The 27,525-nt window shown below is 40.2% G+C and overlaps 2 protein-coding genes across 5 annotated transcripts; both read left to right on the top strand.

Annotated features, from left to right (window-relative positions):
- The first annotated feature begins 96 nt into the window (after positions 1 to 96).
- LOC105934423 (cell surface A33 antigen) lies at positions 97 to 4,952 on the top strand. Its single transcript, XM_036136104.1, has 7 exons — positions 97 to 286; positions 920 to 1,086; positions 1,158 to 1,374; positions 1,561 to 1,725; positions 2,698 to 2,814; positions 2,908 to 3,043; positions 3,599 to 4,952. Exons 1-7 carry the CDS (start codon positions 247 to 249, stop codon positions 3,984 to 3,986), a joined length of 1,230 nt encoding a protein of 409 aa, XP_035991997.1. The 5' UTR covers positions 97 to 246; the 3' UTR covers positions 3,987 to 4,952.
- Positions 4,953 to 6,196: 1,244 nt separating this feature from the next.
- LOC105934444 (immunoglobulin-like domain-containing receptor 2) lies at positions 6,197 to 26,418 on the top strand. 4 transcript variants are annotated; one of them, XM_036136103.1, is made up of 11 exons: positions 6,197 to 6,381; positions 9,892 to 10,278; positions 11,958 to 12,077; positions 14,652 to 14,708; positions 17,035 to 17,181; positions 17,292 to 17,459; positions 18,184 to 18,321; positions 18,651 to 18,996; positions 19,075 to 19,804; positions 22,130 to 22,162; positions 22,468 to 26,418. In XM_036136103.1, exons 1-10 carry the CDS (start codon positions 6,303 to 6,305, stop codon positions 22,160 to 22,162), a joined length of 2,205 nt encoding a protein of 734 aa, XP_035991996.1. In that variant the 5' UTR covers positions 6,197 to 6,302; the 3' UTR covers positions 22,468 to 26,418. The 4 variants fall into 4 exon arrangements, with proteins under 4 accessions (XP_035991996.1, XP_021178177.2, XP_012729870.2 ...); XM_021322502.2 differs by lacking the exon at positions 22,130 to 22,162; XM_012874416.3 differs by lacking the exons at positions 14,652 to 14,708; positions 22,130 to 22,162.
- Positions 26,419 to 27,525: the final 1,107 nt, after the last annotated feature.

Genomic DNA, 27,525 nt, shown 5'->3' with positions numbered 1-27,525 from the left:
AACCTGCAAGGTGGGCGGGGCAAAAGCTTCACCTGCAGAGCAAGGTGCGCAGTGATTAGTCAAGAGGGCCGCCGATCAAGCTGGGGCGACAGGCGCGCCCAGCAGGCTCATCACTGTTGGCAGTTTTCAGGTTTCGACGTAAAGGAGAGGTTGGGCGTTCAGCTTCTCCTTTACTCATATTTGATTAAAAAAAGAAAAAAAAAAAAAGAGCCGTGACTGAATTTCGGTCAAGTTACCACTTTTGCCATGGAGAGGAAGATTCCAACCTTGATCCTGCTTTGTGTGGGTGAGTGTTGTTGTAAATTGTGTTTCCTTCTCTTAGCGAAGGCATGACCACACCTGTTTGCGCACCTTTAGGATCGCCTTTCTGGATTTCAAAAAAGAGAGCACGGGCCCTGTTTTATACAGTATTTTTTTTTCTTACTTGGATGTTATTGTCAGCCACCAGCATTACTGAAAAAATAACTTTTGTTAATACACCCAGCAGCTCTTTGATCAGTAGTGTACATCTTAAAACGCAAGGCCTCACAGACCAAATTCAAAACGTTTTGGCCTTTGTTAAAAACATGCTCCATTAAGATCAACGGTTAATCCAATAATTGCTTTGTAAAACAGAGCAACAAACAAAATTGGTAATCACTGGCAAATTAGTAGGCATATCTGTTTATTGATCCTTTTGGGAAAGGTTGTCGATTACATGCTGTTGTGAGGCCTTTGTTTCTGTTTCCTAAAACGTCAAAAAGTAGCATTAGATGACTGACAAAAGCTACATATTACTATTTTTACATATAAAATGACAGTAATAGTGATGCTGAGTCCTACATGTAGACTAGATACAGTGTTAAAACAATTTTGTGCTTTCTTCAACAAAGATAGTTGCATCAGGATGGTAACAACCATTTGTCTTAATTTATAACAGTGTGGTCAGCTGTTGCAGCCCTCCAGGTTGACATCCCTAAGGATGAGTATGAGTTTGCCAGAGGAGACAACATCACTCTGCCCTGCACATTTAAAAGCACTAAAAGCAATCCACCCCTGATCATCATCTCATGGTCTGCTGAGGGTCCAGACACTCCTGCTGATGAGGTCAGTATCTGCATGTCTGTTTTTCAGTTTAATGAATCAAGATATTTACCTAATGCTGTCATTCTCAACAGACTCTCTTCCTCACCCATTATCACCCCCCTGGAACCACAGACATCAGTCCAAAGTACGAAGGTCGGGTGTCTGTGGATGTAAATGTTGCTTCTGGCAAAGCTGACCTTAAGCTTTCCTCCATCACAATGGCAGACAACAAAGAGTTTGAGTGTCGTGTCCAGATCCTTGGAGATGATGAGGGCCAACCAGCAGACACAGCACGTTTGACCGTTCTAGGTAATGTTTAATTATTGGGATACATGCACCTGATTTGTTTTTGTTTTTTGTTTGTTTCAATGTCTGAATATTTTGACGTTCTAGACGTGGGTGATTCATTTTTTTCTCAATTGTTATTCAAATGCATTACTCAAAAAATATAAATCACAACATCCTCTTAAATTCTTTTTTTCCTTTTGTCTGAAGTGGCTCCATCTAAACCCATCTGCAAAATTCAAGGGAAAACAGAATACGGGCAGAACATCAACCTCACCTGTTACTCTGAGGAAGGGTCTCCTCCTCCCACATACAAGTGGGAAAGTCGTGATGTGAGGAACATGCCTCGTGTTCCAGACCCTAGAACCACCGACAGTAAGTACAGTATTTGTGACACACTGATGCTCCAAAAAATAAAGAATTAAGCATAGTTCTCTTTAAAATAATTATGGACTCAATCAAAGAAAGAAACACACATTTTGGTCAATCAAGGTCAAACCAGTTGATGTTGGTCTTTGGTTTCTGTTTGTATTGCCAACTAGTGGCCAGTTACAGCTGAGCCCAAAATCAGTTCTTCCCTGACAGATTTAGGTTTAAAGGAAGGGCGTAACAAACACGTTTCTTCTGATTGCAAGTAACATTAATGTTTTGGAGAGACCCATCCAGAGTACAAGATACTCTTTTGAACACTGTATTTTAGTTAACAAACATACAACCTGGTGGTAAAATATGAGCAGTATGCAGATATATGTCAGGACAACTTTTTAACACCACTTGTAACAATCTCTACTTATGAGCTAATACTTGTGATACTGTGATAAAATTAGAATTGTCTCTAAGTTAATTTGTTTTCTGCACAGAGAGCAGCAATGGCATATACAAATTTTTGGATGAATAGCTCTCATAGACTCAGAAGAAGAACAGTTTTGCTCCTCAATATCAGGGCACTATAGCTTTCACAGCATGCTGTGCATATTAAGCTGCAGAGTATATATACTGAGTCACACTGGCCATCACAATACTCCGACAAATCCCTTATTTAGTATTCAATATACTATTATATTTTACATATTATGCACTCATACACTATATTCAAATAATGTATTTTGCTTGTTTGATGAACTTTTATATCCCTTTATGCATAGAAGTGATATTTAATAAGTCAAATTATACATCCCAAAGAAAGTAGTTTGGTCAGAAGGGGAAAATTGTAGGTTAATCACAATAGATATTCCCATCCCAGCATTTTAAGATAGTACTGCATGTTTTCCTGATACCATGCAGCCATGTAAGTAACAGCATCAATATACAAAATTATCTTTTCTATTATTTGTGATTATCTTTCAGAGGGAGGCATCCTGTCGCTGTTTAACATCTCCAAAGAAACCTCTGGATACTACACCTGCACATCAAGCAACAAAATTCGCTCTGCTTCCTGCAACATCACCGTCACAGTCTTGCCACGTAACCCAGACTCTTCCTAACAGATCAGACCATTACAGCAATTAATCCCTGCTATGCATCGTTGTCTCAATTTATCTTCTCTCATTTATGCAGCATCCATGAACATCGGTTCAACTGCAGGAATCATTGCAGGAGTCGTCATCGGTCTGATCATACTTGTCATTGCCATATTTTGCTGTTGCCGGCGAAAGAACAAGAAGGGGAACGAGGAGGGGGTTTCCATGAATGGGTATTGTTTTCTTGTTTTTTTTTTCCCCCACCGCACAATCCCCAACAAAGCATGTTATTTTATAAAACCATCCAAATCCAGCGTGGATACAGGTCTGAACTGTGGGCTGAGGAAGATTAGCCTGCTTGAGGTTGAATATGACAGTGGTGCACTTCAGGGCCTTAAGGTTTACAGGGAGGAAATCTGGCTAAAACATTGACAGATATTTTCCCAAGAAATGTTGTGCTTTTCTATGAAAAGAAATTGATAACATAACATAGACCGACCCAAACTGTGATTTTAACATGAAGAGTACATCACATCATCAATTAAAACTTCATATTATCCACAGAACACTTTTAATTTCCCTGTGATTATTACGAATCTACCTGCCATCATAACCAGATGTTTGTTTGCTTTTTAGATCCTTTTGTATCTCTTTGTGCTTTATGTATTAGCACGGAAAGATATGCTCGTATCAACTTTTAAAAAATACACCCAGTTCTACCGTCTTTTTGTGAATTATGCTACGCTTATTTGCTCACTCTAAATGTCTGACTGTTCTCTACTTTCCAGACTTCAAGATAGAGATGATGCCGCCAAAGAGCCTCTTGGAAATGGTGACGGTCATCTTGATGTGGATTTGGAGAAATCCAGAGTGAGCAAACCGGCCGATCGACGTGATGACCGAAGTGACTACGACGACCGTCGCAGCGACTACGACGACCGGCGAAGCGACTACAACGACCGTCGCAGCGACTACAACGACCGGCGCAGCGATTACGACGACCGCCGCAGCGATTACGACGACCGTCGCAGCGACTACGACGACAGACGCAGCAAACACAGTGACCGCCATGAGCGCTATGATGATGACCGCCGCTTTGAGGATGAGCGACGCTACAATGATCGCAGAGATCCTCGCTATGACGACGACCGCTACAATGACCGTGACAAACCATAGAGGAACCAGACCAAGATGACCAGGGGCCTCCAGCTGCATTAAATCATCACATTATTTTAAAGATTGATCCAGCTCTTTTAGATGCGAATGCACAAATGATTCTGCAAGGAACTTTTTCTGAGATTGTATTGTTCGACACAAACTATTTTTTATTGTTCAGATATCAATTACCATACAAGAAGAGCAACTGGGAGGAAAAAGACTATAACATGAGGACAAACATTTCATAAGCCCATCCCAAAAAACACTGATTTCATTGTTTCATATTATTTAAAGTGACCAAATAACTTTGTATTGAGCTAATTAGATGGTAGACTAAATAGTAGTCTTAACATGAATTTGTCAAATTTTAGGTAAACATTGGAAATAATAATTCTCCCTAGAAATGAAAATGTAAATATGCTTAAAATCTTACCTTGGTCTGATTTTCATACATAATGTGTTCAGTTTTTTTTATAAGGACCATGTTTTACTCTGGTTTATAGTTGAATTCGTTGTTATTCTTGTTTCATCCCATTCCAGTCTGAGACGTTTGTGAAGAAACAATCTGTATAGTTAGATTAGTTGGTATTTTAGGTTGTTTTTTTCTTTTCTTTTTAATACCTTGCCTTTTCTTTCCCCTTTTTGAATTGGCTTTTAACTTCTACTGCTGTTGGGTATAAATAATGGTAGTTTTTATGTATTATTTACGAAGCTGCCTTCACAGCAGTCAGAAAGTCTTTCGCTTGGTGCTTTTAAATGTTTACTTGCATTGTTTTGAACATGGCCAATACACAGTGTATCATTGCGTAGAAATGTAATCTTTCAACCATCTTTAAAGTTCCTGGTATTGTTTTCAGTTTCCGTTTGTAAATGTATTATAAAAACGAGAAATATTTCTTCCGCCGGTTGCTGGGCTGACAATGCTTCATTTAATCTTTTTTTTTTTCTTATTTGCAACAAATAAAACAGGCTCCACAAAAAAAATGTCCTCAATCTTCATCCGTTATGTAACTTTTGATATGGAAATCACACCCTCTTCACTATGATAAGAAAGTACTGTGTAGTTTTAAATTACATTTATTCAAAATGTCTCTTGGGAAGAAAACTAATAAACTTCAGTTATGGAAATGCTCCACATAATGACATAAATAGGACATTCTTGAAAGCTGACACTAGATGGCGATAGAGGGTCTTAGAAATTGGCCCTTTCGTTTCACGCCTAATCAAACTATTGCCGTTTAGTGAGAAGATGATTGCGCTGATTGGTCCTATACTCGTGTTGAATTATCCTTTTCCATATGCTTTCTAAATTCAAAGCTTAGGTGTAGTGTACATCTGTCTACAGATTGGTCAATATGTGTTATAAAAAAGACGTCTGGAAACAACTAAAGGCGCACTCTGTATAGAAAAGTTGCAAAATGTTTATTTTCATACACAGTATTTACTAAAGCAGTGCGATCGTTGCCTTTGAAATAAAGACAGACAGACACGAACGAAATTCTGATAACTACAACTAAAACTGTGAAAAGAGGAAAACATAAAAAAAATTAAATTAAGAAAGGTGGACAACTTAGCTTTGTTTTCCTTAAATGTTTTATTATTTTTGCATAGCGACTAGAAGAAGTCTATTTTTAAGTTCATTTTAAATACTTTTTTGCTTTTAAAAAACAAGGTTATTAATTTCTTTGTTTATCTATTTATTTATTTTTTTATCACCAAGAAACCCATTTGTTAATTTATTCATTTACCGTTGTAAGAGTTGAGTATTGCATCCCTCCATCTCCCCCACCATCTATTGTATGCGGACAAACTGGCCGGAGTGTCTCGACGCCTCACGCCCTTCTGCATCAAGCTACTTATTATCTACTAAGGAAAGGGTTACTGGAATTTCAAAATAAAAAGACAAGGCTTTATAAATAACCTGTTCCGTCCACGTAGTGTGCAAATAATATCTTTAAATTTAACTAAAATGCAGATTTCACTTTGGAAAAGGGGAATAGGTATGTTTGGGATAGCCCTGGGTTATCTATATTAAGTAAAATTGAGAAATGTCTCAGTTTGACCATAATTCTGATTGCTCATTTAATAGGTATTTACAATGTTCGTGAAATGATTTGGGCGTCATGGTTTTAACCAATCCTCTTATTTTTCTGTCCGCGTCAATGATGAGTTTACTGTGAAGGGGCCAAAGGCGGAACTGATTGAATTTGAACCGCTTTGACGCCTTGTCTCCGCTTCTCGGGCGCTCTGGTCCCGTTATAAAATGTCCCTGCAATCCTGAAACATCATCCGGGGATGGCACGGAGGAGGAAATGAGACAAAGTTTCTCCTGAAATGCTGATGGAACCCGCCGGTGGGATTTGGAAGCTGTTTTCTACCGAAATGTGGTGGATTCCCCTCGTTCTTCTGGCAGGTAGGAGAAGTTGAGCAGAAAGGGACGCAACCTGCGTGGACAGGCAGCAGATGGTTAAAGGCAGGTTGGAGTTTGGAGCCGTGGGGCTTTGGGGCCAGTCTGGCTGTTCTCTGCGCTCAGACTGCTGGTTTCCTTGGGTTGAGTCATGTGTGAATGATTTGGGGGGTTGGGGGGGATCAGAGAGGATTTTCTCAAATTTTAAACTCGGTCTTTCAGCCAAAGGAGCTGACCTCTTTATTTCGTTTGGAGACAAAACACCCCCTAAAAACACTCTGAGAAGGCCCAGGAAAAAAGTGGACAAATAGGAGGAGAACTTTGGAAAAAGGATCAAATGTTACAAATTATTTATCAACAATATATAAATAAATAAAATTAGAAAGGTGTGTAGGTCATTACTAGTGATGTAATCGTTGTGTATATCTTGCTTAAAGTATTATATACAGCCTTGAGCCAACTATAGCAAAGAAGTAGCTGTAGCTGCCTGTGAGCTTTTCTTCTAGTTTATATTTTGAGGAAACTGCTAAAACACCTAATTCCAAGAGGCTATATCGGTCATCATGGAAACACACAGCTCTAAATGGGATGAAATTCTGACTATTCGGGATATATAAGTACAGAAACCTAGAAAACAATCAACAGTTTGATTTACTAGAGCCAGACTGTTGGCATAAAACATTTCTTGAACTGGTTGGCTCAACATCACACAAAGTGTAATAAACAATGCAAACAATGTCAAAAGTCATCAAATATTTTTTGAAGTTAAACAGGTTTGATTCAATACGTTTCTTCACGTGTCCTTAATACAAATATCCGAATGTCCTCCACCTTCTCCTCACTTTCATTTTCAGGCCTTTGCTGAAAACTAATAAACCCAGGATGGCGCCGAAGCTCTGGGAGCTAAGGCTTTTAGGCATTTAAAGCTTATCATGTGCACGTGTGAACAACTTGAGAAAATCACTGCTGTGTCTGTTTTATCAGCTTTATCAGGGTAGTGTTCATTTGGAGAACGCAGGGTGCATGGTGCTCAGTTGCAATGATGTAAATAATCGTTTTAATGCCAAATCCTCACCTTCCTGAAATAATGGCCTAAGTTTTTTTTTTTTTTTTTTTTTTTTCCAGAAAACACGCAACATAATATGGCAATAAGTTATCAAGTTGATTTAGGCAAAGATATAATTTTTGGCAGAAGTGACTTAAGCCATTATTTTAGGAAGGTGACAAAATGATATGGGGACCCCCATGCTTGTTAGGACCCTGATAAACTAGCGTAGGTTTTTATGGTAGGGTTAGAGTCGCAGTAGTTTCATTCCATACGGAAATATCCTGCATTGAATGATTTGCAGCAGCTCCACTGAATAAAACTAACATTGAAATTACATTAAGACATTGATTGTCTTTTTTCCTTCGTTCTTAATACTTTTGGACAGCGCCCAAAAGACGGGTCTTCCTCTTTCCATAATCTCTTTAGATTTTCCAGAGTTCTGGATCCTCTCCTCACCTTATCCCATAGAACTGTAATGGCTAAGGAATGAAGTTTGATTTTGTGACTGAGGAACCATTTCTGTGTTGATTGGGCCAAATGCTTTATGATCATTATCCTGCTTGAAAGATCCAGTGACGACCAGTTTTTATTTTTTATTTTTTTTCATAGAATCCACCAGAACTGTTTGTAAAATGTCCCTCTGTTTGAAAGAGTTAATCGTGTCATGCAGGTCTCACTGGCTTCCCACAGTAACAGGCCCACAGCATCACACATCCACCAGCATACCTTGGAGCGGACATAAGGCATTTTCCCATGTATTCGTCCATTTTTTTCACACTGAAAAAACACTGGGGTGTTTATAAAAGTGTTGTATTTCATTCTTTTTGTGTATTTAATGTTTTTAAACAGGCTAAAGGATATGCGTTGATTTTTATTGCGCACATCTACAATAACAATGGATGCTTTTGAGTGTTGAATTGGTGTAGAAAAGCTCAGCTTTAGTCACATCCAATCAAAGCTCATGGCTTAAAAACTCCATATCTACAATTGTAGTGGTGAAACTAAAAATGCTTCTTGCTGGCATTTGTCCCAAACATCCATTCATACATCCATCCATTTTCCAACATGCTTATCCCTATTGGGGTCGTGAGGGGTGCTGGTGCCTATCTCCAGCTGTCAATGGTCGAGAGGCAGGGTTTGTCCCAAACAACCAGCCGTAATATAGACTTGGCGACACTAAGGCTCCACTCCGACAGTGAGCTTGTGGAGACTATATTTGCCTTTGTTACATCCTTTTCTTTGTTGGAGCAAGATGGACTTGCATTGTTGCTTAGCCTTGTTTGTCACCATAAAATTATCTTTTTTTTTTTTTTTTCAGTTATCGTTTTCACCGCAGTTACTGGCAAAGTTATGGGAGGTGCAATTTTCTTATAGGTATTTCCTGACATCCAAAACATATATCCCTGTGCTTGTATGTTTTCTTGTGTTCCTGATTTTGAGGAGTGTTCAAAAGAAACGGCCTTTGTGTTTTATCATATTCGTACCCAAGGCAAAAAAGCAAATCATCGATGAGTGTGGTATGAAAGTAAAATTAACCAATTTGTCTTAAAATCCTGATAATGTAAATCAAGACACCCCTCATACATAAGCAGTCTGTTTTTACTCAACCTAAATAAAATCCCCCTCCTCTCTATGTGCACCACAATCATTTTCTACTGGCCGAGATCATTTCACCTCCTGGAGCTTGGCCTCGCAACAAGACACAGGCACAGAACAGCATGCACAGATGTTTCTGGGTGTGTACGTGTTTTGTCCTTCTTCTTTTTTTCCTCACATTGTTGCTTTACTGTAGTTGCTAACGGTTTTAGCACAGCCTCCAGGTTATCCTGTCACTTGGAGCCCCCACAGCTTCAAAAAGCAACAGGCAGGTCAACAAAGCCCTGTCGGCATTCTGTGAGCACAAAGGAGCTCAAATAGTAGCTATAGTCCTTTATTAGTCTCGGCAGATCGATCAGTTTTAGTCTATCTTGATGCATTTCTTGCTTCCAATGAGCTTTTTAAACACTTTCTGAACGTCTTTAAAAAGCTTTCTTTTGGCTTGTGGTGCCTTTTTTTTACTAATTTCTTAGCAAGGATATGTCAGAGGAAAACTTTCCTTCTTGTTTTGAACTTTGAAAGATTATTGTGGCTACTAAACCCAAGGAGTGTACAAGAGGTGTTTCTGCATACAAAAAGGAAACGAAACCCAAAGATTTTTGGTCAGACAATTTGAAGAAATATTCATAAAAAACTACGTTAAAGACTACTAGAAGGTCTGGGTCCTTAGAAGTATGAAATATTAAAATAAGTGTTGATTTTGATGCTTACCAAGATCCCCTGAACTGGTTTGTTACATATCACAAGTATATATTTATACTAATTTGCTTATGAATATTCTTTCAATTCAATAAATATCCTGTTTTTTCTTTGTTTTTGTCCCTCCCTCCACTAATCCATTTATCCCCCCCCCCCCCCCCCCCCCCCCACAGGTGTCTTTCCTCCATCATGCTCAGGCCTTCATGTGATGGTACGAGATGAGAAGAGATATGCTACTCTGTTCCAGTCAGTGGTTCTGCCGTGCCAATACACCAGTGTATCCACGCAGCCTGCTATGGTGAAGTGGATCTACAAGTCTTACTGCAGGGACCGCACCAGGGACTCGTTCAGCTTCCCTGACAGCTTGAGCGGAGGCCTGGGTGGAAGTGGTCTGCAGATCGGAAGCGGAGGGGTCGGACGAGGCTACGAGACGGGTTCCACGGCGAGCCACCTGGACTGCTCCGACAACCGGAGGACTGTCAGGAATGTGGCGTCCATCTCTGGGTCCGCGGTGACGCTCTCAGAGTTCTACAAAAATAGAGATGTTACCATCATCAATAGTAAGACGTTCCTCCTCCACAGATGTCCATTATCAGAACCGCACACACATGCTGTAATCCCTCTGGAACTGTTGCCTGGTGATATTTCAGCTTTGGATGCAAACTCTGCTGCATCCATGTAAACATGCCATTCCACTGCCCTTAGTTCTCCCTTTCTATTGCCGTGTTGTCACCACGTCCTTCAAAGACCCACTAAGGGACAGACTGTTCTTACATGCATGTGTGTCTGAAAAGGCTTACTGAGCACAGAGAGGTAGTCTTGTTTGCTGGCCTCAGATTTATGGAGCACTAACTCCTTTCTTGGTGGAGGATTTTGGACAAAACAAATGGCTTTCACACTGTCCCTCCATTCATCTTGACCTCTGGTGTGTTCCCTCTGATGTATTTCAGAGTCCACCCTTTAATTTTTTTCTCCCCCTGTCAGCATCACCCTCTTTTTTCACTTTGTCCCACTCCACCTCCTGTCTTAAAAATGTTCAAAGTAGTAATGTTATAAACTGCCAAAAATGAAAAAAAAAAAAAAAAAAGATCAACATAAAGCCTTTGTTGCCTTTGGAGATGTCCAGTCATCCATACCCATGTAATCCTATTCAGGGTCCAGCTGTGATCCTATTCAGTGATCACAGCTGGAGTGTCTGGGCAGGGGGTGCTCCGGCAATCACATGGCTAACAAGCTCAACAGTTCGCACACGCAGCTCCGCCGATACAGTCATACGTTTGGGAAAACGTTAGTCCAAGAAAACGAAAAGGAGATGTAGCTGTAAAGCTTTTACAACAGTATCTGAGACTGGTCGCAGTCTGTGTCCCCTTGGGCAACAGGAAAAGGAAGGGAAATCTACCAAGCGTTTCCTGCCACATTTACGCATGTGACCCTCTCACAATAGAGTAAGAGACGCAGGATTGTCAGCAAGCCAGCTATATTTTAATCCATTGAACAGTTTTTTTTTATTATTCTTTTTAACTTGGAAATACTTGTTGAATTTTAGGCTTAGTTAGGCTCATTCCAAGTGATCTAGTCAATAGACCTCATGGAACAAAATAGTGTTGATACTAATTACGACATTTCTCCCACCATTATTTCACGAGCCTTCTGCGGCACCGTGCAAAGGTTTTAATTCAGACTCATCACACTTGCAGCGGTTCTTCTGGCTTCCAGATGTCATTTTCTGGGAACCTTTGTTCTGTGGACCTTGGCTGATTTATATATTTTTTACTTCCATCCAGTCTTTGAACCTACAGGAGAACACACTGTGCATAGTTTGCATAAAAATGAAGAAAGTGATATAAAACAAATATTCTGGATAAGATAAATGTACAGAATTTGCTGAAAGCAGAGGCGTGCTTTTTCATTGTGTCATTACTTTAAAACCAACTCCATTAGAACCTGATCCTTATTTTGGTGGCATGTATCAAGGAAAACATGTAATTACATGTACGATTTATCCCCGTAAGTCATGAAAATACTTGCTGATTAAGGTAATCGTACCAGTCAATCTATATTTTCCAGAACAATCAAACTTTTATTTTTGTTGCTTTTAGAATTAACCCTTTAGGCTGCAAAGCAAATAAGAAATTGGCTCAATAACACTGATGTGTTCCAGAGTTATAAATAATGGTAACCATACACGTTTTTAGTTTCCTTGTCTTCATTTTTCATTTTCATTTCATTTTTCCTGCAGAGGCAGATCTGCGTATAGGAGAGGTCCAGTGGGGAGACAGTGGTGTATACTTCTGCCAAGTGACCATAGCGGATGACATAGAAGGACAGAACGAAGCTTCTGTGGAGCTGCTGGTTCTTGGTAAGAGGTTCCTTTTTTTGCTATTGCTTCCTTTATAGTAACTATTTGGTAATTACAAGTATTTTAATTAAAAAGCAGAGCTAGTGATTTAAAAAAAATATATATATATTGAAATTATTCTCTTATAATTCACATTGGTTTGATTAATCTCTAAGTAAATTAACTTCACACACCAGCTAAAACAGTGGTTGAGTCACTGATTCAGTGAATGCTTTTTTGCCACATTAGATCTGTAGATTCCATTCTCTGTGGTCATTTCTGTGCACATATTTTTCCATACATTTGCCCTGTTGTTCAAGTGGCCCGTTGTTTACTGTATAACAAACTTTCAAACAGGACATTTCTGCACAACTGAGCTTTTAAAGTGAGCCACTTGGGCTCATTGTGGGCTTGATTTACAACGAGCAGGACATTCTTCCTGCGTTCAGTTGTACAGTCTGTTGCTGGGCTTTAAAACACAGTTTGTGCAGAACAGGCTTCAACACCTAAACCAACATGCCCCTGATGAGTGTGTGTCTGTGTGTGTTTTTTTTGCAAACATTACCACCGAGACTGTGGAGATGTGTTTCTTGGCCCCTTCGGTGCCTTCATCTTCCAGAGGCTGAGCTTTTGTCTGGCTGGTGTTTGACAGAGTCGCGGTGTAGAGCTTCCACAGTTTCCTGTAAACTGGCCGAATGTTCTTTACGATAAAAAGAACAGGGTAAAGTAACGCTAAACGCATACAAATAAAAACCCACAGTCCTGCCATGTGGTTGAGTATTGACGCTAAATCCAAAATCTGTGTATGTCCTGATCTAATGCACCATGCGAGACACTAGTCGTGTTTCCATAACAACAGCTGAGGCCACGCTCGGGGTGTCTTTTGTCTTTTCCTCAAATCGGCTCCGAGAAAAGAAGGCAGGGAAGATTTAATGATGTGGAGGAGGCACGGCAGAGCGCAGCGATACAATAGGTGCAGGGTGATGCCATGCGAGACACTCGACTGATACATTAGAGGCCTGTGTGAGAGCCCTGTATCCAAACACTCTGACTAAACTGTTGCTTTGTTCCGTGCTTTATTTCAATGCACAGGATCAGCTGTTTATTTCGCTGTTTTTGGCTAAATCAATTAAAAACTGTTTCAAATTGTATCGAGATGAAGGAATACCAGCTTTAACTACTTTGAAAACCATGCTGTTCCTTTCAATATAAGCCGTTTAATCGGATCAAGGCTCTGTTATTTTCTTTGTTTTTTCTTGAACCGGAAAAAGGAAGTGAAGCAGTTCATAAACATCACTCTGCATGGGGCTCCAAAAAACAATCTGAAGCTCTTTGGAAGTAAATTTTAGGGAATCACCAGGCTTTAAGCAACTCAAGAGAAAGTCCAAGTACAAAATGCAACAGGTTAAAAGAAATGTCTAAAATACGCAAAACTTTGAAAGGACTAATCTTAGTTGTTTACATTTTGGAGATGGTTGAACTGTTTTTGCATCAGCTTGAAAAAAAAAATGTCTTTCTGTCTTCAAAATCCAGCAAATACCAGTTTGAGCCCTCCACCGAGATATTAAGTAAGGTATGTGCGCTGTCAGCTGGAGTCAGGCCAAGACAGTTCAACTTGCACACAGTTTCTCTCTGGCACAGCAAACACTCCTTTCCTCCTTTCTGCCAATAATCACACCCTCAGCTGTTAAATACCAGGCTCTGTTTACATGCCGGGCATATGCTGGGATTTTTCACCTCTCACAAAGCTGCGCTTTGCTCATGTGGACACATGATACGCATTTTTTTCAACCAGATTTTTAAAAACTAAGGTGATGCGTCTAAGGATGTGGTAAAAGAAGACTTCATAGTAACATCTTGTATGACAGCTGGTGACATGTACAAGTTCTAAAACTATCCATCCGCCAACATCAAATCATGGTTTCACATAAGAGAAAAACGAACCCTCTGTTTGTTCATACTTTTTTTAAATCAGTAAAACAAAATAGCATTTACTCTGTATATTTTTTTCAATCAAACACATTTTACAAACATTATTATTTTAAAAAAAGGCCATTCAAAATACATTCTGAAAAATAAAAGTACACTCTGTGGTTCAGTGTCTTGTAGAAGCACATTAAGCAGCAATAACTTGAAGTATGGTCATCTTTGACTGACTTTGTCGGACATCATTGTGGAGAAGTGTCTCTGCTGCCTGTTCAGAACCTAAAAAGCATTCTTGTCTGAGTTACTTACAGTTCTTTGTTTCTCATGGCTCCAGTCTGTTTATCTTCGTGGAATATGTTTTTATTTTCAGTCCATTCTATTATCAGACAGATAACATTTTTAAGACTGTTAAAATCAGAACTGACGGTCATTGTTCTCATCAGCTGCTCTGACTATCTGGAACCAGACCAAACATGTTCTGTTTTTCACGCTTTGACCTGTCAGCTCTTGCTCTCCATTTCCCTGTTGTTCTGTTCTTTTTGTTTTGTTTGTTTTTTTTGCCTTAAAGCATGCATGCACGCTTCCACCTTGCTATATCAATCACTTGATTTGATCAACTCCATCCGCTCTCCTCTGCTCTGGTCACTTTTGCTCTGTCTCTCCCTGCAGGTTTCTCAGGTGTGCCTGAAGATCTCCTGCCTGACTTTGATTTGAAGATTATGCCAGGTACAGTTGGGGCATAAAATCTTCTTCTCTGCTTTCCTTCTTTCATACTAACCATTCTGCTTTCAACTGCATCTGGACTTTCTCTGGCAGTTTTCCTAAAGACATACAATAACAGACAAAAGAAGAACAAAAGTACATTCCTGGCTCCTCCTCTGCATCCAAAATTAAAATCAAATGTTAGTTTTTAGATGGGCCACGTATCATGTCCCTGCATTTTATTTTAATTTTTACAATGGAATTCTTGTAATCAGGCTTACAAATGGGTCAGAAAAACGTCAAACAGTTCCTTGATAGAAACAAAAAAAAAAACATTTTAGACTTTTTAGACCCTTTTCCAGGTTTATTTATTCTCAAACTTGTGTTTCCTGCTATATTAAATTTTTTTTGGATAATACAACAGATGTGGATTAACTCTAAGGAGGTTTTAACCAAGCCAGTTTCTAGATAACAGGCTGATCCACACCCATCCAATAATGAGCTGGCCGCTGCTCCCACCATGATGATCTGTGCTGGAAAACAGTTATTATGGTCATTATAGTTATTTATGGCTCTGGTCAACATGCCATTCCACAGCATTTGGTTAAAGCCGTGTAAAAAGGTAGCAGTCAAAAGGGAGGGGGGTGGATGGTTTGTGTCACACATGTTAATAATCTGAGTTTTAAGGACAAATTTAGGGACTGAAATACTCCCGCCATGATGCGGGATGACGCTGAAGCTGTGTGGTTTAAAGTCGCTTAGCGCCGTGTTAATGAGTGTCTCTGGCCTTGACTCACACACAGTGTTACAGTTCTGGTGGGAGCTAAAATACTTAAGTGAGATTGCACGTTTGTGTCATGGTCATGGTGGCTGCAAATCAGATCACGTTACAACCTATTTAGCTGCAACAGCCAGATCTTCAGTGTAGTCGAGAGCAGCATAAACTGACCTTTTCCTTCCTGCAGCAGGAGCAGGTTTCCTGTCGGTGTGTGTTCAGCAACAGTGTCTGAAAGCCTGTGTTTACGAGACGGAGGGAGGACGCTGTGCTGAATATAACATTGTTGAAAGTTTCCTTATCTTCCCTCTCCTTCCCCCTGTCTGTGTAGTCTCCTTAGACAGAGGCTGTAGATGTGCTCTATCAGTAGCACTGATTGCACCCTTCACGTCTGTACTGCTGTACTTCAATAATATTGTGCAGCTTTGCTCGTCTTTGTCGTTTATTTACACAAACTGATAAGAAAAATTCACATTTCTGTAGTTTAGTCATTTAGGTTATTGAATTTTCTGTTTTTAAACGTTACCCTCTTGTGTCTCACAGAGAATAGCTCCTAGGCTGGTCACAGTTTAAAACTTTCAGGTCTTCCTTGGACTCCCTGTGTTAAATAAACACGTAAATGGTTTGGTAGAAAAGTATTAAAAGGTGGCCATGCCTAATATTTAGTATTATTTATCATATATACATATCTACATTTATATCTATATCTACATCTAATCTATATCTATCTATCTATCTATCTATCTATATCTATATCTATATATCTATATATATATATATATATATATATATATATATATATATATATATATATGTATATACCTTCCCTCTCTAAAGTCATACTATTCGTTGTTACATTGATTATCATAATAGCGTTCCTTGCTGGCGCAAATCGTACGAATCAAAAAGAGGTAGAAAATGTGTGTGTGTGTGTGGGGGGGGGGGGGGGGGGGGGGGGGGGGGTTGAGTATCTTATGACACAGGCTTGGAAAATATTTCTATTGTGTAGAGAGATGAGAAGCAGTGATGATAGGTTACTGTTCAGATTTGCATCATAAAGTGGAAATTAATTTATTAATTTAGAAAAAATTAAGTCTCATTTTGCAGATGTTTATACAGAGTCTGGCTATATCAAAAAACTATCGCTAGCTGACAAGCTGACCTCATTTAGAAAAATATCTTAGATTGTCAAAGGACCAGTTGTGATGAGCTCAGCTTTCAGGCTATTCCCCCATTCAGTGCCTCTGTCTTGTCAGTGAATTAAGCTGCAAATGGCAAAACAAGCCTTTAACAGTTGCTAGGTTTAGACCTCTGAACACAGAAGTGTGAAACATTAAGCTGATAGCAAAATCAAACATCGGTGCTATTCTACTGAACGAGTATTGATAAATGTGCAACATTTTCAGTTACATATTCTCAAGTGCGTGCATGATGTCTGTACACACACGTCTGGGTGTGCACATGCAAGCTCAACAAGGTTGTGAACCACTATATTAGATAACAGGTTATGACCCTGTAGCAGTTGTTGTGGAAAAACCCACTTTTTTTGCTTTGTTTTGCTGTGTGTCCTTGCAGAGTGGGTGTTCGTGGTGGCTGTGGTGCTCGGCAGTGTTTTGTTCCTGCTGCTGGTCGGGGTTTGCTGGTGTCAGTGCTGTCCCCACTCCTGCTGCTGCTACGTCAGCTGCTGGTGCTGCCCTGACACGTGCTGCTGCCCCCGACACTGTGAGGATAAACACACACTCAAAGTGGGAAATAATTCATGCTAGGACTACTGATGCTGGGTAAAAACATGATTATTTTGTTATTTTGGAGTGAAATAGTTTCTTTTTCAGTGTATGAGGCAGGTAAAGGCATAAAGACAGGCACCTCCACCCCTCAAACACCAGCCTACGCTCCATATTTTGTGTCTGGACTGCCGGCCATGGTCCCCATTGCCCCACCGTCACTGGTGGACAAGATGTCTTCTGTCCCCCCCTCAGACGGCACCCTAGTCTCAACAGGTGAGGTCATTTCTTCCTGTAAAAAATACATTGTTGGCATTAAGTCTGACACTGCATAACGACTCAATACAATAGAAAATAATTTAAGAAAACTATATTAGGAAACCACAGCTTACTTAATTATGTTATAATATGTTTCTGTTAATATTGTACTGCCAAATATTATTAAGTATTGTAAAATTGCAAAAGTATGCTGAAACAAAAAAAATGTCCCTTAGATTAAGAAGTTAAGATGTTTTGTGCTGCTGAATCAAGTGTTATGATTAGAAAAGCACCAATTTCAGTTTGCTTGACCAATTCCAATGTGCGATTTTTGCAAATCCCAGACTTTGTTCTTTCTAGGGTTAGTCTGACCTTACATGTAATGCACACTTTGAGTCTTTATTATTAAAAAATTGTTTCATAAAAAATGTGCCACTACTGATGCAAATTAGTACTTTACCCATGATTCATTTGGAGAGCTGGATCCAATGACCATCAAACAAGCTCCCCAAGCTGAAAGTGGTCCGATTGGAGCATTTTCAGGTTGGATAATTAAAATAATGCTATAAGAATTTTGACTGGAACAGTGAAGAGTATCAGCCTTTTTACACTTTGTGGAGCGAGCAGTTTCTGGTACTAGTACAAGCTTGTTGTAAATGAACAGCAATCCCCCACTGGCATCATTGATATTTGTTAAGTATTGCTGTCTGAAAGTAGCCTTTTACAACTATGACTGTTACAGTATCTCAAGTGCCCGTGCATGCTGTGGGGATTCCCTACCGCGTACCTTCACCGCAGGATCAAAACTCTCTCAGGGTGCTACAGTATGTAGAGAAACAGCTGGCTACCTTCAACCCTTCCGGGTCCGGCAGCAAACAGTGTAAGCTTGATAAAAACCCACTCTGCAGCTTTGCTACTGAAGCCTGCTGATGCTCTCTGCTGGCTGTGCAGTTTCACTGAGGATTCCCATTTTCTTGAGATCGTCTCAGCATGCCTCTCTGCTTTCAGTCTTTTGTTCCCATGTGAAAATCTAGCAGATGTGCACGCCAGCATATCTGATTGGTTGGGTTAAAAAAAAAAAATCTTTGGTTATTTTCTCTGAGCTCTCGACTTTCTTAAACTCCTGCGTCTTTCTTCTCAAAGACTTTTTTTTTCCCAGTGATTCGTTGTCTTCAATGATCTTTACGCCATTTTTCATCATCTGTCCAGCCTGCAGTCAGTCAGAACTGAGCTCCCTCCATGAAGGAGACACCAACTTCCGCCAAACTTACAGGAACGTTCAGAAGAAAGCTCTGCCTGCCATCCCTGATCAAGACTCGTGCCCGGAACCACACGGCTACCGTGAAAACCGCAGCCCGGAGCCGCAGCATCACCGTAAGAACCTCTCGTCACCTCATCGTTACCGTCACAACCCTGACTCAGACCAGCACGACAGCCAGGATGAGCCTCTGCTCCCGCGACGACACAGCGACGACCCGCCGTCTTCCTCTCAGTCGCACAGGATTGGTCGAAGTCAGCGGCAACAGAACTCCAGCAATGAGGACAAACACGACAGGTGCCGGAGTTGGTGAACGCATGAGTAGATTCGTTATTGAAAGGCAAGGACGCAATAACCATCTGTGATACTTTGCAGGTGGAACCCTTGTTCAGAACACCTGCAGAGAAAGAGGTATCGCTCCTCTGGACGGACTGGCTCGCTGGATGAGCTGGAGGAGTTTGCTGCTTTCTACAAGCAGAAAGGAGGCAGAGGAGCGGAGAGGAGGGAGGAAGAAAGGGTGGAGTATGAGATGGAGGTGCTGGAGTTGAGTGGCTATCCCTCCCATCGTAAGGGTCCTCCTCAGCATTATTACAACCACGAGGAAGAGCTTGATGACAACAGTGAGCATGAAGGTTATACTAGACCAAGCAACAAAGGCAAACACGACATTAGCCCACTGCCTTCTCCCAAAAAGAGGGGGAGCACACGGGAACGGGAGAGGGCCGAGCCACGTCCCCCGAAAAGAGATCCACCATCAACTAACTCTCAGGAGAGGGACTACGACGGCACTTTCCTTAACAGCCTGTTGGAGCGTAAGGCTAAGCTGCGAGGAGTTTCCCAGGGCAAAAATGGCTCCCGGGGTGAGGAAGAGTTAGATGCACGCTCAAGAGGGAGCACAAAAAAGAGCAGCAGGGAATCCAACCGGCACCGTAGTCGCTCTCCCAGTAACATGCTTGAGGACGACTCGCTGCCCGCATCCGACTCAGAGAGGACAAGAAATGAAAGACCGTCTTCACGGTCGCTTCCAGCCAACTCCCGCTCCTCTCCACCTGTTCATTCCCTGACCGCTCACAGCGAGGAGCACAGGGACAAGTCCCGGAAAGTGGTAAGGAAGATCACATACGGTCATGGAAATGTGTGCCAGAAGTATTTAAATCAAAAAGAAATGAGTAAAATATGTTTACGGCATAACCGTTTATTCCTTCACCCATCTCTGAAAGTTTCTGAATTTCAAAGTTAATCTCCCTTATGGTGCACACATAGAATTCCATTCACACATGTGATATTTTTGCCATGTGAGACAGAGCGCAATTGAGTTACTGTCTTGGACTAATATAATCAATTAAGCAGATCATCTTTCAAATTACAGCTAAGCCTATTGTTAAGGTGATACTAGCCATTGCAAATGTCTTCATATGCATTAGCAAGCTTCAGTTTGTATTTTAAGATGATATTATACAAAGTATCACATCACTGAGAAGGGAAAGAAAAAATAGTAAATGGGTATTAAAATGTTAGACAAATAAAACAAGGAACAAACCTAACTCTACGATGTGACTAAATATGGAGAACTTCAAGCGGTATGAAGAGATGGTCCAACCATCATGTTTGAAAATGTGCAATGATCCCTTTCGTTGCTTCCACATTATGGGAGTTGTGCAATTATGATGATTAGGATTCTTGGAACTGGGGTTTTGTGTGGTAATCAGAAGTCTGTAACCTACATCCTGCAGACAGTTTAACGGATGTATACTGGAGATTCTGGCAGTGCGATCAGTTGTTAACACGGCTCCAAGTTTACTAGCTGAGTACACTTTTGGACCCTGCATTTTTAGTGTCTGACCTGGCCAGCCAGATTATAATGTGTAGCACTCTAGTTCTGTATATTAACAATCTGGGACTGCTCCATTTGAATCCATTTGGGAAAAGGGGGGAATTTCAGCAGAACACTCCAAGCTAATTGAGTGAAGTGACATCTAGTGCCCGCCTATCAAATTAAAACATAAGCAGCAAACTTCATGAGAAACCACCAGAAGGTAAGCAAGTCAAGGCACTTCTTGCTGTGCTTCTTTCAAAGAAGAAATCATGGATTCTGAGAAAGCAGTAGCAGCTACGCATGCGTCCTTCTGCACTGCCATATTTTGTTGGTTCAGCCGTGGGCTCAGCAGCTGTTGCTTTAGTTGCACTGCTATGTCCCGCCTTAAACCTAAATACTACAACGTGATTGGCACAAACCGTTTTTGGTTTGGACACAAACGGTTGGAGTGGATGCAATACAAGATGGATTGTTGTGTGTTTGTGAACGTACAAATACGGCGAGAATTCATCTTGCAGGCAAGGTTATGTTGTGTCAGATGTTTGTTTTGTTTTTTGTTGTTTTTTTTTAATTTATCTCTGGAAAATGAAAGAAAGCTATTAAAACAGCAGAATTTAGAGACTCTGAAAAGTCAGTTTGATAAGTTATGCAAACTGACTGTGATACTCTGGCCCCCTCACTCAGCACAAGTAGTATAATTTTCATATTCAGCCACTGGCAGCAGTAATAGCTGAGATGTTTTAATATCAAATCTTCACCTTGAGGTAGATGTGCTGCTCTTTCTGGAGTTCCCACACTGGTTGTGTCTTTTTCTATATCTGCTTGCTGTTTTTGTTCTCTGATCTAACCAACAGTTTGTCCTCGGATATCCCTGCGAGATCCTCCTATCTCACCAGAGAAATGCAACCCATCATCCCTGTTGTTTTGAAGTAATGTCCCTGGAATCATGACTTTGCCCCATTTAGAAATCAGAAACAAACTGAACAACAGCAGACGGTGTTCCGGTTTACAGTCTAATAGAAGGATGGATTATTGTGGGAATATCAGTATTCCTCTTTGTTTGCACGCCCACTATAATATTCATTCTGACAACTCCAGTTAAGTTAAAACTCCAAACCATTCTTTAAAGCAGCAATTTTGTGTCCGAGAAACAAGGATACATTTTCCTACATTAAATGCCCTCCTGTGTTGATTTCAGCTCATATTAATCAGTAAACTCGCCACATACTATTTTAAAAATATATTATTTTTTGACCTAAGAAGTCCAATCAAAACTCTGTGATGACTTAGCAGTTCTTTCATTGCATCAAAGACATGAGCACACTAAATAGCCTTCTTCCCCAAGTGAGGGAATTATTTTTGCTGTAAGTGCTGAGCTAGTGGGCCAGATCCTATCTGACATGTAGAACCACAATTTTTTTTTAACTTTGGTTCTAGATGGCAACATTTTCTCCAGTCAGCTGTAACCTGAACACAAATCTTTATGATTCTAGAAGTTGAGAAGTCTGTTAAAGTGTCCTCTCCTTTATCTCTCCTTTGATTCTGTGTCGGGTGGGGGAGTTAGATGTTTTGGAAAACCTCCAGTAAGTGTTGTTGTCGTTGTACCTTTGACAGGTCAGGTTCAGATGCAACCAGAATGAAACCTAGGTAGAATACTCTGTTCTGTATCCCAACTATTTTCTATAACATCTATAACTGGTTGTTTACTCACAGACAAACCTGGGGCAGAGTGGCGTTCAACCTCAAAACCATCCTGTTTCTAGACTTAAAAAAAAATCTTTATTAATAACAAAACAAAAAAAAACAATGTGCCGAACCGTTGAAGAGCAGTTTGTCCCAGGTTTTACTTCACCACATTAACCTCACTCTACTGAGCAAGCACTGCTTTAATATTTGCTCTCACTGTATCACTGCTCACATTCACTGTTGTCTTTTACTGTCGCCCTCACCAGAACACTCTCCTCAGCCGAGACTCTCTCATCGTCTGACCGACTCGGAGACAGACACGGCGAAAGAATCGAGTGGACTGAGACTGCGGCTGTGAAGCAGAAACCACACGTCAGCTGAAGAACAATGATGGAGCGGACTTTGCGTCTGGGTTTTGCAATCTATGTGCAACGAATCCTGCCTGGGAGAAATGTAAGGACAGCTGAATCAGTAAAGGATGACAGTAATGCTGGGTCCTTCTGCCTGTGATATCACTGAGTGATGAAGTCAGTGGCTGTGTCACGTATATTTGTGTTGGACTAACACGTAAACCAATGTCAGCTGGACATATGGCCTGGACTGTTCCTCTCCGTGGGACGCGGTTTGTCTCCTCTTCGTCACTTTAGAAAAGCTCTGCAGCAGATGCTCGCTAGCTCTTCAGGCACAATGACTGCATTCATATCCATTTAATGAGATATGGGAGTTGAAGAACCCATTTGTATTATAGATGAAAATGACAGCACTCTAATTGTAAACAAAAAAAAAAAAAAAAGAAGAAGCACCACCCCAACACTGCTTCGGAAAACAATGTACATGTTGTCATTTATTAATATTCAACAACTAAAACACTTAGGTTTGGGAGAGAGATTTGCGAGATACTTAATTTTACAAAAAGCTGAAAGTTGTGACAAGCCTCAGCTCCATTATAAAGTATTTATTAATGAACACCGTCATTAACAAATTCATTTACAGCACAGGGCAAATCCCTTATTTCTTTGTATTTTCCTTCCAAAGGAACCAAATCTCATCTCAAGACATTGCATGGCTATTCTGCTGCTTCGTCTACTGAAGTCCAGGTTTTATGCCACTATTTATTATTTTTTTATTATTGTAATGATCCAATTTTTGTGTCAAACTGTGTTATCTTTGGCATTTTTGCGATATAAAACTGCATCTACTATCACAAAACACTATTAGAAGGAAATTGCTAAAGATTGATTTGAATTAAACAATTTAAAATCTGTCATCTTTAAAAAAAAAAATTAAATGAAAATAGTTGGATGCAAGGGATGAGTAATAAGGCCTTTACTAAAGACCCTTTTTAATGAAATATAGAAAAAAGTATGATTTTCCCTGGAAGCACAATATGAAGAAAAAAGAGGTTTGGGTTGTGCTGTACCTTATCTACTAACGCATATCCTAAGCTTTAACACAAAATATTAAAGATGTAGAGTATTTCCACATTCATTACATTCAAGTGCAGATAGAACACTTAATGGGTAGATGGTAAATGGCATGTACTTGTGTAGCGCTTTAACTAGTCCGACGACCCCCAAGTGCTTTACACTACAGTCAGTCATTCACACCCTGACGGTGGTGAGCTACGTTAGTGGCCACAGCTGCCCTGGGGCAGACTGACAGAGACCAGGCTGCCATACATCAGCACCACCGGGCCCTCTGACTAAGGGCAGCTTGATGAACTTTCAAGTTGTGGTTAAGATGTGTAATGTTGACTGTGCATTGGGATATCTGTTCTTCTGCTTTGTTGTGCTTTCTGCAGTGCTTCCAATTTTTTTATTAGTGGAATATTTTTGTGTATTGAAAGCATTCTTAAATGTGTCAAAAAACAGAAACAGCTCAAAAGGTTAGTTGTATTCAAACCAGTCTTGGGTTAGATGTTGTCTGAAAAAGTTATTCATTACTTTGTTCTAACTGAGCCACAAATGGAGCATTTTTTATTATACAGTAAATGGCCTGTTAAAAGTCACACTACAAGTTGTCCAGGTCCTGAAGCAGCAAAGCACTGTTCTGTTTCTCAGTCACTGTTAGTTTTATGCCAGATGTAACGAGAGGCACTCAGAAGAGTTTTTTATAATTTTTTTTGCCTTGAAAATCTCCTATGGAAGCCATTTTTCAATAATAAATCATGAAAACTCTCAGACTGAGACAACTGAGACCTGCACCATGGTCTCCTAATTCTATGTGACCTCCTGGATAAGAACCAATGGGTTTTTGGAAGGATTGTTGTAGGCCAGCCACTTCTGATAAGGCTCACCCCTATTCTGTTTTCTACATTTGTAGTTAATGGATCTCACATTAAAATTGCTTTGTAATCCTCTATAGACTGATTAATCTCAAGGACTTTCAATCATATTAAAAAAAATTGTTTTTGTTTTGTATTTGTATTTTCGATTGGGGCATGATGTGTTGCTTGCTGAGGTCCTTTATTATACTACGTTGTTAGACAGGTTCCAGTTTAGGCCTGTCCGGATTCTACAGGTCTGGCAGTTTTCAGAGCCTGGTTTATCAAGTGAAATTAAACTTAGCTTTACAAAAAATTTGGTTAATCATAGTAGATTCTGTTTTTAACAAGGTGGGAGTGGGCAATTAGGTCAGTCATGGCGCCAAGTTGGTTTAAATATCTTTTTCCTGTTAAAAATGAAATTGTAATTTGAGAACAGCATTTTGTATTTACTCAGGGCATGTTTGTCTGATATTGAAGGTCGCTTAATGATCTGACACCTAAAGTTTGGAGAGAAAAAAAAAAGGTAAAACCGGGGAAATCTATACAGAGGCAAGTATACTGTTCCAAAACAAAATTTAAGGAACATTTGGAAAACACATCACATCTCAGTTGGAAAACAAAAGTCCAGCTGGATATGATAGAATGGTTAATGTATTAGGAACAATATGATGGCATATCATTCGATAACAGTGAAAATTATCAACCCACAGAGGGCTTAATATTAAGTCACAAACAAAGTGCAACAGAAAAAAAATATGCTTCTGAAATGTAATATGAAAGATTTAAAATGGTACTGAGTAGTTTGTATACCCCGATGTGCCTGTAAATATCTGCCTGACAATGCCGGGGCATGCTCCTTATGAGGTGACGGATGGTGTCCTGGGGTATCTCCTCCCAGATCCTGACCAGGACATCACTGCGGTCCTATACAGTCTGAGGTCCAATCTGGTGGCGTCAGATGGACCTAAACATGATGTTTCAGTGTTTTTTATTGAAGTGAGGAGGCCAGCCAATAATATCAATTACTTCATCCTCTTGGAAACTGAATGCATACTCTTGCCACATGAGGTCTGGCTTTAATCATGCACCACCAGAAACCCAGGTCCCACTGCACCAGTGAAGGGGCTAACAATCGGTCTAAGGCTTTCATCCTGATAGGTAATGACAGTCATGGTGCTATAGTTTATCCTGTACAGGTTTGCATGTCCCTCCATGGATACGCTTCCTTTAGACCAAAACTGACCCACCACCGAACCAGTCATGTAGAACAATGTTTCAGGCAGCATGACGTTCACCACAGCTTCTCCAGACCCTTTCACGTCTGTCACATGAGTTCAAAGTGAACCTGCTTACATCTGTGGAAAGAACAAGACCTCAGCCCCAAACCTGCCAATTTTGATGTTCTCTGGGAAATGACAATTGAACTTGATCATGCAGTGAGCACAGGACATACTACAGGCTACTTTCATGAAGTCTGTTTGCCATGGTTCAGTCACATGACTAACTAGTTAGATGACAGTGGTGCGTTGAGGTCACTTTGCAGGTCTTCTAGTAGTACTCATCCTGTTTCTCCTTCCACAAAGGAGCAGTTACCAATCCTGCTGATGGGTTAAAGACCTCAGTCGTGATGTCTCTGGCCTCCAACTGCAAAACCATACCCGTTTTTGTGGTCGTCTCATTGTTTCCCCTTTAGTGCTCCTTTTCATTTCGACACCAGAACAGCTGACACTGCCAAACAACGCCCTCTACTACTGTCCTTACCTGATTATTATTCCTGAAGTTTAACAGAGCTGATAGTATACTCTGATTAAAAAGTGTTCCTTTAAGGTTTTGAGCAGTCTACTTTCTTCACTAAGCGCTACAGCCTAGCTGTGCTGACTGACCTCTGACCCAGTGAGCCACATTTGTTGCCGGATTTGCAGAGATTAAAGTTTGAGTTTTGTAACATGGATTTGCCTCCATTCTATTTTATTGTGTCTGTGTCTTTGGAAGCATATTCAGTCATGCTAAAATAACCGCGCAACAGGGGACAAAAGTTAAGTGAGTTTTGTATTTCTCATTATGAGCCCTGTTTTTAACTACCTATTTCATTTAAAGGTTTTTTGTAGTGAAGACATTGCTTGTAAACCCATTTATATTTATGTTTGTTTAATAAATTAGTTCACTTTTGATAATGCTTGTCTAAATACTTCAGTAAAAGTGTGTTGTTGACTTTAGGTCTTTGACTGGATATCATTTGATGCTAATTAATCTAAGTGCATAAAACAGTGCTAGTTTGATACTCTTTGTTTGCCTTAACGCTGTAATACTTCGTCCAAGCCGACCTGGCCCATCTTCAGACAAATGGAACCGTTTTACTGTTTGATTTTGACACTGACTTCTGTGTGTCTGTGTGTGTGTGTTTTTGTGCATCAGAGAGAGAGAGAGAGAGAGAGATGACTCTTTACTTTTGTGAAAAAGAAGCAGTGTGTGATTGAGTGTGACTCATGTCCTTTGTCCATTGTTGTTATCGTGAAGTGCCTGTTGTGACTCCGCAGCTGCGTGTAAAGTCACTCATCATTCTGCCAGCTCAAGCACAAATATCTGCCCAGCTTTTCATGACTAATTTATATTTATGTTTATTATTTGTTTCCAAGTATGCCTTGGATATGTAGAAAGGTCATGAGGACTTTTTGGTAAATGGAACAGAAATATAAATCTCTGGTTTTGCAGCACATGTGAGTCATGTGAGTCATATCGGTACCTTTGGTCAAGATGCACAAAAAGCCTTAACATAAAATCATATTTGGTTGTAATATGTAGAGTGGAGAACTTTTAATATATAACACAACAAATCCATTTTTCTTGGGAGTGTAAAGACAACAGAGCATATACACAGGTTTCTCTCAGCAACATTACAAGGGGGAAAGACAAGAAAGTTTAATTTAAGATACTGTAGAAGTGTGTTGATCTTTATAAGTCATGAAAGGGCTGTAAGAACTGGCCAATTTCTACATTAAGAGCAATAATTTGAAAGGTTTATAGCAATTGGAACAATGACAACCAAGGCAATATGAGG

The sequence above is a fragment of the Fundulus heteroclitus genome, chromosome 4, assembly GCF_011125445.2.
Source record: "Fundulus heteroclitus isolate FHET01 chromosome 4, MU-UCD_Fhet_4.1, whole genome shotgun sequence".
Classification (NCBI taxonomy): domain Eukaryota; kingdom Metazoa; phylum Chordata; class Actinopteri; order Cyprinodontiformes; family Fundulidae; genus Fundulus; species Fundulus heteroclitus.
The sequence above is the reverse complement of the archived record's forward strand: the minus strand, read 5'-3'. Positions and strand labels throughout refer to the sequence as shown.

What these genes read in the sequence shown, in the direction of transcription:
- LOC105934423 (XM_036136104.1), top strand. Translation starts at nt 247, where the DNA reads ATGGAGAGGAAGATTCCAACCTTGATCCTGCTTTGTGTGG. An exon ending in AGACCCTAGAACCACCGACA is followed by an intron (nt 1,726 to 2,697) that starts GTAAGTACAGTA and finishes ATTATCTTTCAG; the next exon opens with AGGGAGGCATCCTGTCGCTG. An exon ending in CACCGTCACAGTCTTGCCAC is followed by an intron (nt 2,815 to 2,907) that starts GTAACCCAGACT and finishes TCATTTATGCAG; the next exon opens with CATCCATGAACATCGGTTCA.
- LOC105934444 (XM_021322502.2), top strand. Translation starts at nt 6,303, where the DNA reads ATGCTGATGGAACCCGCCGGTGGGATTTGGAAGCTGTTTTCTACCGAA. An exon ending in TGATTTGAAGATTATGCCAG is followed by an intron (nt 14,709 to 17,034) that starts GTACAGTTGGGG and finishes GTGTCCTTGCAG; the next exon opens with AGTGGGTGTTCGTGGTGGCT. An exon ending in CGGCACCCTAGTCTCAACAG is followed by an intron (nt 17,460 to 18,183) that starts GTGAGGTCATTT and finishes TGACTGTTACAG; the next exon opens with TATCTCAAGTGCCCGTGCAT.